Consider the following 15,493-nt stretch of genomic DNA (forward strand, 5'->3'; position numbering starts at 1 on the left):
TTTCAAGAGGAAATTAGGGTTCAGTGTGGTCATAAAGATGGCGCCCTGATCCAGCGTGACCGGTGTCCTTGGAGGACAGACACCAGGGATGCACGTGCGCGGAGCAGGGGCCTCGGGAGAAGCCAGCGCTACTGCAGCCTTGATCGTGGAGAAGATAAGTTTCCGTCGTTGAAGCCACTCCGGCGTGGTATTTTGTCTCGTCCCAGTGGACTAAGACGGTCCGTGGCCAGTTAGATATGTTACTGCGAAACCTAAGGCAGCTTCTACAATAATAGAACAGACCGTTAGAGCTAATAAGAGAGGGGATAAAACGAAATAAAAATGTCTGTTAATCCCAAAGAAGGCAGAAAAAGGACAAGGGGAACAAAAAACAGATGGCACAGGAAACAGATAGCGACGTGGCGGGTAGACTGACAGCCAGCCGCATCGACGGCCGTGTCAGACGTGGGCGGTCAGACGTCCCGATAGGAAGGCAGAGCTTTCCAAGTTGGATTAAAAAAAAAAAAGGAGATCCAACTATATGAAGCTGTTAAGAAACCTACTTGAAACATAAAGACAAAAATAGGTTGTTATACCACGCACTAGTCCAAAGAAAGCTGAGGTAGCTGTACTCATCTCAGACAACGTAGATTTCAGAGCAGGGAGTATTAGGGACCAAGAGTGTCACTGATAATGATGAAGGGTACAGTTCAATGGGAGCGTGGCTATACCATTCTTAACTGTTTGTGCACCCAATAATGGTGAAAATACACGCAGCAAAGACGATTACAGTCGCAAGGAAAAATAGACACGTGATGATCAGGATGCCAACACTCCTTTCTCAGTAGTAGACGAGGCAGCTCTACCAGCCTGATACTTACAGAACGCTCCGCCCAACGACAACTGAGTGCATGCTCTTTTCAAGCGCACATGGCACATTGGTTAAGACAGACCGATTCTGAGTCGTGGAACAAGTCTGGATAAATTTAAAGGGATTTGAGTCAAAAAAACATGTTCGCGGACCACGATGATATTAAATTAGAAATCAGTAATGACAGATCTTTGGAGAATCTTCAAGTATTTGGACACTGAATAACATACTTTTAAATTACTCATGGGTCAAAGAAGAAACAGAAAAATCAGAAAGCATTTTGAACTAAACGTAGTTGAAAACGTGTCAAAAGTTGCGGGCCACACTAACGCAGTAATCGGAAGAGAATGTATAACACTAGATGCGAATGTCATTAATGAAATGTTCCTTGATAGTGTTCCCAGCTCTACATTAAGAAACTACAAAAGGAAAAACTCAACCCAAAGAAGCATTAGAAAAGAAAGAATTCCGATCAGAGCAGAAATCAGTAGAAAACAAAAATTAAAAAAAAATTAATGAGACCAAAACCCAGTTCTTTGAAAAGATCCATAAAATTGGCATATAGCTGGCCAGACTGAAGATAAAAGATACAAATACTGTTGTCAGGAATGAAATAGGTGACGTCATTCGATTCTGCAGATACTGCGTAGACAGTAAGGAAATGTTACGAATTTAATGGCAATAAATTCGACGAGGGACAAAGCAGACAGATCTTGAAAGATGCAGATGACCCAAGTTTATTCAAGAAGTATTAGATGATGTGGTCACGCCAAATCTTTTAAACAAATGGAATCTGCAATGAAAAACCTTCCCATGAAAAAGGCCCAGATGATTTCACTGGTGAATTCTACCCAGTATTTAGGAAGAAGTAGTACGAGTTCCACACAAACGTTCTCAGGAAATTAAAAAAGAGGGACCGCTTCCCAGCGCATTCCACGCGGTCAGCACTACCGTGGTGGCGAAGGCAGAGGGAGCCTGCGCGGGGAGCAGAAGGGAGGCCGCGGGGGTGCCCCCCTTCTCCGCGGGGGGTCGGCCCGGGACCCGGAGGCCACCCCCCGAGGGGAGGGGGATGGCAGTGGCGGCGGTGCTGGGTGGTGAGCTGGGTGGTGAGCGGCGCGGAGAGGCTGCGTCCCGGAGCCGCTCTCCCTGCCAGGAGCCCAGCCGCCACCACCGCTCCAGAGTGTCCTCCATCACTGCCTTGCGCTTTCCGTGAAGAACGCTGTTCCGCGGCCCGGTGAGACGCGCTGCCGAAGCACGTGATTCTTGAATGGAGGATGATCATAGCTGACGTCAGGGGGTCGCTGGCCCCAGCGGTACCTTTTACGTTGGAGCGAAGGGTCACCGAATGGCCCGCGACAGGTGTTTTTAGTGTGACGAGAGTCAGTCCCCAGCGGCATCTCTTCCATGTGAGCAGGACAGGTAGTTACTTCTCGTTATGTGGTGTTTTCCCAGAAGCGAAGTACTTAGGGAGGAGCTTCGGAAACGGAGACGGGAAGCAATTCCAGAACCACAGCAGCCGGGACGGACGGTAACAGTTTCAATGGCATTTGCCCGTTTCTCAGTGAGGAGTTCCTCGGAAGGAGCTCCGTTCTCGTGGGCCACGTGGCCAGACGACGAGCTCTCCACGCCGGTCGCCGGGCGGCGCTGCAAACGGCCGCGGGGTTCCGGGTGCATCACACAGGACGCTGGCAGCTCGCCGGGCCTGCCCTGGAAGCAGACCTGTAGGGACAGGCACATGCGTAGAGATCGAACGAGGGAAAAACAGCGCCGTAGGATCAGTCTTAAGAACAGCGAATGTGACCATCATTTCTGTGATCAGTTATTTGGAACTTGGAAAATCGCGGTTGGAGGTTCAGTCGGGAGATGACGGGGACGGCGGGTCTGGCGGTGGGGCACACCCGGCTCTGCCGCTGCCTGTTTTGCCGAAGGCAGCAGCAGTCGGCATTTCATGGCCACGTGGACGACGCACCCAGCCTGATCTCAGAATAGAGTCGGAACGCGTATTAAAGTTCCGTTAGCAAGGGAGGCCGGTCAGTTTCATCCAGAGGCAAGTTCCCCGATATAGGTGTTATGGCTGCCACGTGATGTTCAAATCCAAAGCGGACTTGAGGACTCACACGGCAGAGGCTCAACACATGCCACTGCTTCCCGAAATAAAGACGTGCGATCAGTCGGAGTGTTATCTCCCAGCCTGTGACAGTGACGCTCTCCCGTGTACGCCCTGACAGTGGCCGTGATGTGACAGCTCAAGAGCAGAGTGGCCCTGTCACCATCACGGTGACGACCATCTAAAACGCCTGTTCTGAGACAACGCGGTATTTTCAGCTACTACACACGTGCTTGAAAAACTAGGAGAAACCACCACAGAAGCTGGTTTCCTTTCATGTTTTTCTCCTGTGAGGCAGATGTGAAAAAACAGTTTAAATTTGGACATCGGCAAAGGGTTGGTCTTTGGTGAAATAAACTTTTTTAAAAAATGAATTTTTCAAAAAATAAAATAGAAAAAATGAGGACTTTATGTAAAAAAAAAATTCAGTATCTTTCATGTATATATAGAGATAACAAATTCTTAACAAAAAACAATTTTAGTGGATTGATTCCTGGTGGTATATAAATGAATAATACCATGAAGAATTTAAACTTGTTGCAGTCATGTGAAGTTGGTTTAATATTAAGAAATATCTATCAATGTAATTTATCATATTATCCAACTAAAACCATATGATTAACTCCATAGATAGGAGAAAATATTTGACAAAATCCAACATCCATTTCTGGTAAAAACTCTCAGCAAACTAGAAATACAAGGGAACGTCTTGAACCTGAAAAAGAGCTTCTCTACAAAAAAACCTCCTGCAGTTAATGTCATACTTAATGGTGAAAAACTAGACAGATGCTTTTCTATCTTGATCAGAAGTGAGGCAAGACTGTATGCTCTCACCACTTTTATTTAGAATTTTTACCGGATGTTTTCTATGTAATAAGACAAGAAGAAATCAAAGATTGGAAAGAAATAAGGGAAAATGTCTTCATTCACAGAAAACAATCATCTGTAGTTAAAGTATAAGCCATCTGTAGCTAGTAAGATGGAATCTACAAGAAAAGCTATTAGGACAAATGAGTTCTGTAAAGCTGCATGACGCAAAGTCAGGATACCCAGCCCAGTTTTATTTCTCTGTCATACTGTCCTGAATGGTGGCCTCCAACAGACAGGTTCATGTTTTCACCTTTGGAACTTGAGGATTTTACCCCTTTTAGAAAAAGAGCCTGTGGATGTAATTAAGGTGAGGATCTTAAAGTGAGATCATCCCGAATTATTCAGGTGGGTTCAGAATCCAGCGACAAATGTCCTTACAAGACTGAGGGAGGGAGGTTACACACAGAGAAGGCGATGTGAGGATAGGTAAGAAGTTGAAGTGATATGGGACAAGCCAAGAAATGCCAGAGAATGCTGGCATCACCAGAAGCCGGAGAGAAGCAGGGGACGGACCCTGCTCCAGCCTCTGCAGGGAGTGCCAGGACCTTGGTTTTGGACTATGGACTAGAAGAGAATGAATTTCTGTTGTTTTAAGCCATCAGATTTGTTGTAATTTGTTACAGCAGCCACAGGAAGCTGATACAGTTAAACTAGCAACAAACAAATTGAAATTTTGTAATTTATGATATCAGAAATACAAAATAGATAAGTCTGACGAAATGTCTGAATACTTGTACATTGAAAGCTTTAAAACGTTCCTGCAGACGTAAGGAATTCAAGAAGACCTAAGTAGACAGAGATACAGATCGTGTTTGTGGCATTGGGGACTCTGTTTTTAAGATGCAGGCTCTTCCTGAAGTGACGTGTGCATTCCTGCGGTCTCCTTTACAAACCAACAAGCTTATTCTGACATTCGTATGACAATGCCAAGGACCCTCAGACCAAACCAGATTTTGGAAAAGCAAAAACATGCAGGAGTACGCTACCTGACTTCAAGACTTACTGTGAAGCAGTCAAGGTCAAGTGCTGTTGGCATGAGGTGGATTGGCGTCAGTAGAACAGAGAGGGTTCAGAAATTAACCCGCTGGTATGGTCTTGATTTCTGACAAAGGAGTGAAGGCTATTTGGTGGAGACAGGGTGATCTTTTTAACAAGCAGTACTGGAATAATCGAGTATCTATATGCAAAAGAATTAATTTAGACCCATGCCTCACACTACAAAAATTAACTCAGCATGGGTCATAGACCTAAATGTAAAATATGAAGCCACAAAACTTACAAGAGAAAACGTCTGTCACCTTTGGTTAGGCAAACCAAACACATGACCCATGGAAGGAGCATTTGATAAACGGGACTTTATCAAAATTTAAGGACCTTTGTTCTTTGGATGATATTGTTAAGAGAACGAAAAGACAGATGATTGACCTGGAGAAAATATGTGTGTATCACGTATCCGAGAAAGGACTTCTATCCAGGATTGTCAAAATACCGTGACAGAAAACAAACAGACCCAGTAAAAAGGGTCAGAAAAACCCGAACAGACATTTTTACTGGAGAAGATACAGAACGACAAGTCATTTGGGAAATGCAAATTAGGACCACAGTGAGACACCACTACACACGTATTAAAATTTCTAAAATGTCAGAGTCTGCCAAAGCTCGCGTTCCTGAGCACACAGTGCCGGCGGACGTCCCGAAATGGTGCGGCCGCTTTGGGAGACAGGCGACCAACTTTCAGAAAGTTTACATACACACATACCATCCGTCCCAGCCGTTTACCTCTAGGTGTTCACTCAGGAGTAATGAGATGTGTTCATACAAACCCCGGGACACGAATGGTCACTGCAGCTTCGTGTGCACCAGCCGAAGACCGGAAACAGTCTTTGTCCCTTGGACGACAGGATAAACAGATTGTGGTATTTTGATGTTACTGAGCAGTAGCAGTAAAAAACAAAGGAAATATTGATAGATAAATCTGGATGCCAAGCGAAAGAAGCTGGTCAAAAAAAAAAAGATTAATATTCTAGCAGATACGGACTACTCTGTTGTGACAGGAAACTGATCACCGTTTGCCTAGAGACCAACGTGGGGGAGCAGAGAGGAACGGGGGTGTTTGGGAGGGGTCGTGGAGACTTTTTTGGGCATGGTGGATATGTTCATTATTTTGGCTTGGGTAATGGTTTCACGATTGTCTACCTATGTCAGGAGTTCTCAAAGTTTACATTATAATTGATATTACATATCAGTTATATCTAAATAGAGCTGTTAAGAAAAAGTTATCAGGCCATGTTTCATTCAGAGAGTAGGAAGATTACTGATAGCAACTTAAGAAGCCATTAAGACATAAAGCAAGTTAAAAGCTCATCCTGTGGAGCTGTGTCTTGGGAGATCCTTTATGGTTTTATAAGTTTACTATGTGATTAAAAATAAAGCCTGAGCAACATTCGCCAGTATCACCGGGTTCTCAATCATTCATCACATCATCTTAATGAAATACATAGTAATATTTGTGTTCTAGTTTCATTTACTATAAATCTCTTTCTTTTCTACCTAATAGAAAAAGAATACTTAATGGCTATAGTTTTTATGTTGTTGCACTACTTACTCAATTAGTTTCTTAATTTATGGGGCTGATTTGTTGTAGTCTTAAATAAGTATTCCGTTTGTAGTGGTGTCCCGCAGAGTATTAAATACTGTTACTTCAAAAGTAACAGCTTCCAAGGAATCATAGTAGAAAAGCATAAAGTTGGGTTAAGCCTGAGTTAGAAACCTCATCAGAAAATAGTTTCATTTGTAGAAAACCTTTATGAGTCAGTCATTTGCAGGTAGGAAATACTGTATCGTTTTGGTTGGGCGGGATATGTGGATTAAAACAATTCACTTAAAATATAAAGATAATTACAACAGTGCTTTTACAGCTAAAGTCAGGACTTTTGATGTAGTCTCCTTCTGCCCAGAGAGTACAGGTAGGTGTCATATTCAGATGCTGGGGGACGATGTCAGTTTGGAGAACTTACCGTATAAAAAGCACTCAGTCATTTTAGCCTGAAAGACTCAGTGTTAATTTAAGTTTATGAGAACCTAAAACTCTGTTGATCAGTTTTCACAAAGTGAATGTCTGTTATTTAACTTAAACGTTAATTTTTTTCAGATGTCCATTTAGAGCTGTTTAAGATAAGAGTAAATATTAGGATTTAAAATATGAATAGACATTAGAATAGAAATAGAAGTTATGAATAAAAATAATTATCTAATAATTATATATAGTAGTTATAATGAATCACAAATTTAATATAGGAACATATCTGGGTACTTAGGAAGGAATTGTCTAAATCATAAGGCAGGAATAATAAAACTTCGATTTTCTTTTTCACCATTCCTTTTCTGGTTTATTGCATTCTCTTTAGCATTGCAGAAGTTAGACAAATAATTTGTGTAACCCAAGTCCATGAGTCTTCTTTCTAGATACAGCCTTTGGCTCCCAAAGCTAAAGAAATTTTAAAATTTTCTGATGAATAAATAATTCCTTTTAATGTGATTGGTTTTAGTTACCAACCTTGCCTTTCAAAAAATTTTTGTTCTTAACATTTAGCATGTGTTCTTTAGTTACTTTGTAAAACCCTTATTTGTATTTTAAACCAGTAATATTAAAGCAGTTTTAGAGTGCGTCTTTTCATTGTAGTTATTTTAACTAATTTTATTATCAAAAAGTATTTGTTATTATAGTAATTTGTAATTATTACTTTAAATATTTCCGATAGTTCTCCAAATTGGCTGTGGGATTCTGTATTACCTGTTAATAGTAGTAGCTCTACTCTCGTATCTCTAGATTTTGTGGGGTTTTTTGCATTGTATCTAAATCCTATATAATTCTTTTTTCTGCTTTTTAAATCCTTTTACTCAGATACTCAAAGTTGAATGAAACACTTCCAAACCACTCAAGGGAAATAAATGCCTTGCCATCCTAAATCAGACCTTAAAGAAAGGAGGGAAGGATTTTAGGTCCTTTTCACTTTTTAATTAAAATTCACTATTGGGTAGGATTCTTTGCATTGTGGTTGTTGCATCTCTAGAAGACACAGTTTCGTGTGTAATTTTTCATAGTTACATTAATTTTAATAACTTCTATCATAATAAGATTTGAGGTCTGTTATAATTTGTTAGAATGATATTTTATGTATGATTTGTTTGGGAAAGTAGAAACAAACTTTGATCTCTTTTCTTGTTTATAGAATCCCTTAAAAGTAGTCTTTAAAATTTATCTAAATACATTTAATTTAGAGAAACTCAGCTTTGAAATCAGATAATTTGTCATTGACAGTAAATGTAGGATATGGGTGAAATGGAAACTGGCTAATATTTCTCAAATATGCTAAAAGTTTTTGTATGTATGTATAATTTTCTCTGTCTAAATTTGCTTTTTTAATAATCTTATAATCCTGAAGTGTCTCCATCTCTCCTAGGCATTTTGGACTCTTTTACTAAGATAGCTGATGCTTTTATCTTGACTCCCATCTTCTAAAATAGGTTTAGGATTAACTGGTATATGTTGACTTTACCTCAGCAGTGATCCTGTTAGTAGCCATAGGGATTAACTAGTAGAACTAGGGATTAACCGTCAATAAAATGCAGTGGCTTATTTTCTTTTCCAGAAATTAAGGAATTGACCATACTTTCAAAGCACATGCCACTGTTTTTGAAAACTTCAGAATTTGGAAGGTTTTAATGTGTGCGTGTGTGTGGGTGCGTGCGTGCATGTGTGTGTGAGAGAGACGGGGGAGGGAGAAGGAGAGAGGGAGGGAGGAGATATTTTTTCCTCTTTGGAAAATATATTTTGGCTAAGGCCTGATTCTTTTTTTCTCTCTCCATTCTTTCTGTACATGTAGAATATTTTAATTAAGCTCAGATTAACATTTCTTCTATATTTTATTACTGTGTTTAATTTTCCCTGGCACATGTGTAAAATATCATTTTAGAGTTTAAAATGAGGTTAGCCAGTTGGCTTATCTTCCAGATTGAATAGTTGGAACTCTTAATTTGACAGTTTAAAGTGTCATTCATATCTAATAGTGATGTTTTCTTGAGTTGTACAGTAATTACTCATCTGATTTTCTGCTTTCTTAACATTCTTATGGTTAGTTCTAAATACTTTTAAATGATTACATTGTTTGCGATGTGATTTAATTCTTTAAACTCAGTTTCTATGTGCATATAAAGTGCGGGCCGAAGTATGAACATACTAAATTATTTTCTTGGTTGACCCTGTTCAAAGTTGAATTCAAATGATATTCATGTTAACGGTCATTGAATCTTTATCAAACTTAAGCATGTAGAATTTAAAATGGTCACCATTCAGAAGAATATTTAAGATACTCATTTGTTCCACAGGGACAAAATATAGGCCATTTATGAATCCAAAGTACAGTTTTATAATGTTCTAGTAGTTCTAAAAGCAAAAGTACCATGCCACTTGAATATATAAAGTATTGTGATGTAGTAATTTTTAAAAATGTAATCTCATAGTAAAATATATTTATTATAACAAATTAATATTTTGCAGGCATTGGGGCCTCTGTTATGTTTTTCTTCTATTTTGATTCCTCCCACATGCTTGCCTTGTTTTAAAGTATTTTTGTTATCTTTAACTGTTAAGTACATGGCATCTTATTATTGGGGAAGTGTCTTAAGTGCTTACAAAAAGAAGTGATTTAATTTTGGAACGCAGGCAGTTTTGACCTTTGGTCTGGTAGGAGTGGTTTAAAGATATTAAACTTGAAACTTGTTGCTCAGTTTTGAGGTCGTCTCAACCTCCCAGTTCTCTAAAGTCTGTTAGTTTGGTAATGATGCATATTTGACAATAAAAGCAACATTTACATGCTTCTGAGGTATTAGTCATATTTGACAAATGAAATGATTAAAATTCTCAAATTTGATTAAAATGTTTTCCTCAAGCAATTTAATTATACTATCTCAAAATAATGGGAACGCAAAAACACTGTAAATCCTTTCAGTAAATATTTTACTCAGTAAATAAAGTACTGTGGAGTAATGCCTGGTAGATTCGATGTCTTTTGGGCGTAAAGTGTGTTAACTTGCTGTATTTGATTTTTGAATAGACACCAAATCCTACCGCAAGCGAGTTTATCCCTAAAGGAGGAGCAACCTCCAGGCTGAGTAATGTGTCCCAGCCAAACATGTCCGCCTTCTCTCAAGCGTTCTCTCACTCGTCCCCGGGAGGTCCCGCCGCTGCCGGGCTAGCGCCAGGTAAGTTGAGCCCCTGTTTCCAGCGAGTCCCAGATGCCAAATCTGGAAGCGACTAGTTTATCAGAACTGAGATTGTAGTACTTGGATGATTCTCATTTGAACACACGAGGTTATCATGTTCCAGGCTTTGGTACCAGACCAAACGCGTAGTTGAGAATCTGAAAGCAGAATTTAAATTTGAACAAAGTTTATCTATAAGGATGTTTAAAAGCACAGAAATAAATTTACAGGAGAAATGGTTATTTAGGAAAAATATCTGTCTGGACCTTAGTGTGTCCCTATTTTTTTAGTCAGTGAGGACACTTTTTCACTCAAAATCTTCTTTAAGAGATAAGAAATAGAATATTATTGTGTGTATATGCTTCAGTTTTTTTGTACTAAATTGCTAAAAAAATTTTATTTTATATCATAATACAAGTTTAGGTGTATTAACTTGCAGATGTTTGGTTATGAATCTGTTGTAGGTTTTAATTTGTAATTTTAAATTCGGTAAAGTATTATAAACAATAGTAGGAAAGAAATGTATTGGGGGTCATCGAGGTCAGGAAAATAGTACTTTTCGATCGTTTTCTTTTAAGTTTACCCATAATGGCAGAATTTGAACAAATGTACTTATACCCCAGGAGTCCTGAGACATCGTTCAAAGTGACCCTTTGCGAACCCTGTTTTTTTTGAAGTCCCCTCTTTCTTAAAAATTCATGCAAGTTCTGCATTCTACTCCAAACATCATATTTTATGTAAAAATATGAAAAATGTCTTAGGTAATTGACATCACCCATCTCTACTGTCATGTACCTTAACCAGGAATGTCAGGTATGAAAATTATATCGATTTAAGTGCTGAGCAGGTTATCTCGAGTCTGTAAATGTTTGAGCCCCTCACACAGGTGGTGTTTCTAGAACCTGTACTGGACAGTCATCATTTGGTCTTGAATGTTTCAAAAAATAGAAACAACAAGAAATATATGTATCTACACTGAATGAAGACAAAAGATCTGTCTAGATCAGCCCGAGCTTATTAACCCAGTTAGTAGGGGGAGTGTCGGTTTTGATACCGATGTCAAAATCCAGGACCTTTTGGGAAAGAAGCATGGTGAAGGTCACGGTAGCTTCGTGGACCAGCATCTTGTGTGGCACGTGAAGGATGCAGGAGGCTCGGAGGCCGAGCAGCTGGCGTTGCCAGGGCTTTCTCGGCGCCTCCTCCCCTGCCCTTCTGACGCCCTGCCTCTCCCCTGGTGTCCCCCTCCTTCAGTCCCCGCCCCCCACTTGTCCTTTTTCTTTTTTTCTACTTTGGCTCTTTTCAGGTCCAGTTAGATATGTAAACGTTTCCCCTCCTTCCCTAACGAGCAGTGTCAGAACTGAATTTCCCCGGTAGCGGAAAAGTCCGCTTGTGTGACTTGGCCCCATCGTGTCCGTGAGCGAAATTGGCGTGGTACTTACACACCTCAGGTTCTGGGTGCTCGGGCAGTGTTCACACAGCACCCACAGGAACGGCCTCCATGCGGCAGCTGGAAAACTTCGGCTCTCGTCACTAAGTGCCGGTTTATTTTGGCCAAATAACTTGGCTTTCCTTGTTTCAAAAATATTGCATTCACACATTTGATCAGACTAGTTCAATCTTGCCGTTGCAGAAAATAAGCTCTTTAAGTATTGGAAGGGGTAAAAATGTCAAGGGGAATTTTAGATCTTATAAACATTTAGTTAAAAAAATCCATTATTGCCCTGGTATTTGTTTAAGCTCTCCAGTAGGTATTAATGTATGCTTAGGCATTTTATTGGTCCCAACTGGGTATCGCAGCCCAATTTGGGATGCAGTTAATTAATTTAAAAATAAAATTAGCTGAGAAACAACTTGCTCTTGTACAGAGCTCTAGCATTAAAATGGTCATTCTGCCTCCTATAATGAGAGGGATTACTGTCTGAAACCATTGGAAATAAATAGGTCAATATATCATATTCAATGTATTCCTGGAATTGTGATACCTGTTATTTAAAAATTGTTCTTCATTCAGATGATAGTCAACTAAGCTAAAATATTGTCCAAAAATACTGGAATGATGAATGGTTTTGCGTTTATTAATATTTCTCCCTATTTTTTCCTTTTAGTTAACAGTTTTAAAACACTCTCTGGAGATGAGCAAAGAAAAAAAAATTAAGTCTGACGTTCAGAAAACCATTTTACCCCTTTAATGCTTTCCATCACTTCTTACCCACGAATGTTCTTTTTTTCGAGGCCTAGGAAAGGTTCTTGACATTTCTTCTTGAAGGTTGTAAAATAAAGATGATAAAGTTTATTTACCTGCCTTAGTGGTGATTGAATTTATTGTTAATGCTTCTTGTCTTCTATAGGTGTAACCTATTGATAGTTTTCAGTCATAAAGTTTTATTTTTTTTCAATTTCTATTCCAGATTATTGCCCTTGAAAATAATGTCAAACTACTGTTTTTCTAAAAAAGAAACAAAAAAACTCCCCAAAAAACCAAAAATAAGACCTTAAATACTGGGACTTAAATGTAATGTCATTTTCATTATATATGAAAAAGTACATACTTAAAATATACATATTTTGAAATGTAAAAATATTTCAGCAAAGTTAAGTGAATATTAAGATTTGGATTTCCTCAAACTAAGGAACGAAAGCATAATTCTGGGGACAAATTAGATCCTGAATGAATCAACTCTTTATCAACTTACTCCGATCACTTTTAAAACGTGATTTGTATTTTTTTTAAAAGTTTTAATACAACAAGTAAATTTAACACGTGTCATTTGAATTTATTCCTAGCTAGTTAGGTTTAGAAGGTGCTGAAAGGTGTTGAAACATGCAGCACGTTATGTTGCCTTAGCTTCTTCCCAGCCGTTTTGTTCTGTTTTAATGGAAGAAGTCAAGGATCCGGAGGCTCGTTTGCTTTATGCACCTTTAACCTGGGAGCAGTGGCTGCCCTTCTCCGCCAGCCCTGCGAGGGTCTGGGGCATGGCGCTTTGCTTGCGCCTCGTCGCATTTGTAAGCGCCTACAATTCCGTGCACATTGTTCAGTTTGTAAGTACGCGTTTTTTTCTGGTCACAGCTTGTATTACCCTGAGTTTCACAGCCTTCCACAAGTTAAGGACCACTGGTTTGACACCCCCTCAGCAAAATTTACTTCCACAGCATGTTACAGTAAGGATACTTTTAAAGTATTGTGTGGTCTAAAGATATATATTTTCTGTTAACTTTTGCTTTAGGCAAACAATTTTTGAATAGATCTTTAGAAGTGAAATTATGACTAAGTGTATATGATATGATAGTTTACGCTTTGATTTTTAGTGCCATGAAAAATAATTTTATCATGAGAACCAGTTGCTAAATGTTTTTCTCCATCAAAATTTTTCCTTAGCGTGTTTCGATTCGATAGCAGACTTGGCATTGGCCAAGTCTAATTACCTTGAATTACCTAGGCATTGGCCGCAGTCTGCTGGGAAGTGATTTTACGAGAGGTCGCACCTGGAGCATCCATTTCTGGGGCTGCTCCGATAGGTCACCTGGTGGTTGATGGGCGGTTCTGACTCAGGATTAGAGCCTCCTCGTTCTGCTTGATTGTATGTGGACACTTGGGAGGGGCACAGGGGTGTTCTTGGACTTGAAAATGCCACCACTGATTTACAAAAGAGAGAGTCACACGTGACTTTCAGTATTTTTGAATAGTCATTACTTCAAGATGAAGATAGTACAGATTTTTTGGACGATTGTTATGTTTTATTATAAATTATTATGGCAAATCTCAGATGACTGATTTGGGGGAAAGCATTTATACTAAACTTACTGTTATTAAATAATTATATTCATTTATTATAAATTGTAAAATTTAGAAAAATCTAAGGAAAATATGCTTTTAGATTCAGTTTTTTGAAATCTTTATCATTACTTACATATTTCCGAGGGTGCCAAATCGATGGGTAAAAGTAGCTAATATTCTTTAATATATTTTTTGGCTTGGTCAGGTAGGAAAAGGGAAAGGGAAAGGAAAAGAGGAAATTAATATTGATCCATCTCTTTTGTTCAAAAATATTAAAAGATTAAATGATGTATATAATACACTACTTAAAATAGAGTTCTCATAATGATGAAAGAAAGGTTTGGATAAAGAGATCCTTTTTACTTTTAAAGTTCTATGCTAAAATATAAAGTCCCATGATTCATTAACTCTGTGGTGTTTCATATCTGGATGGAGAAAAGGAGGCTTGCTTCATTTCGATTGATAGTAGTTCGCGTGTGCAATAATCTGATGTTGGTCATTAATTAATCCAGGTGGAACCTTTGGGTTTACATAGTTCAGCCTCGTGCCAGTTTAGAGGTGGCATTTCTGACAGATTGTCATGTAGCTTCTGCTTTGTCACTTGCAGTAGCAATGAGGAATTCATGAGCTAACCAGAGCAGCCCAGTGTACGTTTTAGTAGTTTAAATAAAAAGGAAAATTATATCTTATGCTGAATCAGACTCTTGTCTTTTACCCACCAATCCTAGTTCTTTCCCTTTGCGTTGAGTGGGATAAATCAAAATTTTTTTTATAAGAATCCTTTCAGTCATTTTCTTTTTTGCGCTAGTTGTATGCATGTGTGTATCTGTATAATTAATCTGAAAAATAGGGCAAACTGGGAAAAAAATATTAAAATTAACAAATAGTACGGTTAGAAATCACGAACCGCTTGTTATAAGTCATAATGGCTGGAACACTAGTAGGAATAAAGTTAAGTCCACGGACATGTCTGTCCAGCCGTGACACTATTCCGATACCCAGCTGAGGAGAGTGCACATCACTGGGAGAGCAGGGAACTGCTAGCGATTTTGCAGATGGGGAATATCTGAGTTCATATCTAAAATTTCACGGTGTATCTTAGACTCTACGTTAAAATCACTAATGGCATACAAATTCCATAAGCTATCATTTGAGATTATTTTGTTTTACAGAGTGATACAGTTGCTGAAAATAAAAATTATAAAAAATACATGATTCTTAAACATCATTATGACGTCATTTCTTTTTTGCACAAATTTCGGCATGTAGATGGTGCCTCGTAAGCTTCATTTACATTTTGGGAAAACTTTTGGGAGGTCGTCTTTTAAGTACAGTGAATTTTAATGATTCAATAAACATCTTTGAAGAATCTTTAGAAACTTCAAGTATTCAAGAGGGCGTAGGTGAATAGTCAAATGAGGAACAGAAATATGCCTGTTAGCGAGTTGAAGTGCATCAGACCTAGAGTTCCTGGGTGTTTTGAGCTGCTAACACTTTCTTAGAACCGTTAAAATAGTCGTAAGTAAACTCGTTAAGGTGCATGTTTCCATTGTTGTATCCACTTTGTTTTTCAGGTCTGTTCCGCAGAATCACTCAGACCCTTCCCGTTTTCTAATTGGGGATTACT

The 15,493-nt window shown here is 38.9% G+C and overlaps 1 protein-coding gene across 5 annotated transcripts in view; it reads left to right on the forward strand.

Moving 5' to 3' along the window:
• PAN3 (poly(A) specific ribonuclease subunit PAN3) overlaps nt 1-15,493 on the forward strand; it is a 119,165-nt gene that overhangs the window by 49,836 nt on the left and 53,836 nt on the right. For all 5 annotated transcript variants that reach the window (XR_004953283.1, XR_004953282.1, XM_036228394.1 and 2 more), the window contains one exon: nt 9,944-10,091. Coding sequence is in view for 3 of the 5 variants with exons in the window: in XM_036228394.1 (XP_036084287.1) it covers nt 9,944-10,091 (148 nt within the window). In the remaining 2 variants the exon portion in view is untranslated. The remainder of the gene's footprint in view (nt 1-9,943; nt 10,092-15,493) is intronic.

This window comes from Rousettus aegyptiacus, unplaced genomic scaffold (assembly GCF_014176215.1).
Source record: "Rousettus aegyptiacus isolate mRouAeg1 unplaced genomic scaffold, mRouAeg1.p scaffold_m13_p_11, whole genome shotgun sequence".
Lineage (NCBI taxonomy): Eukaryota > Metazoa > Chordata > Mammalia > Chiroptera > Pteropodidae > Rousettus > Rousettus aegyptiacus.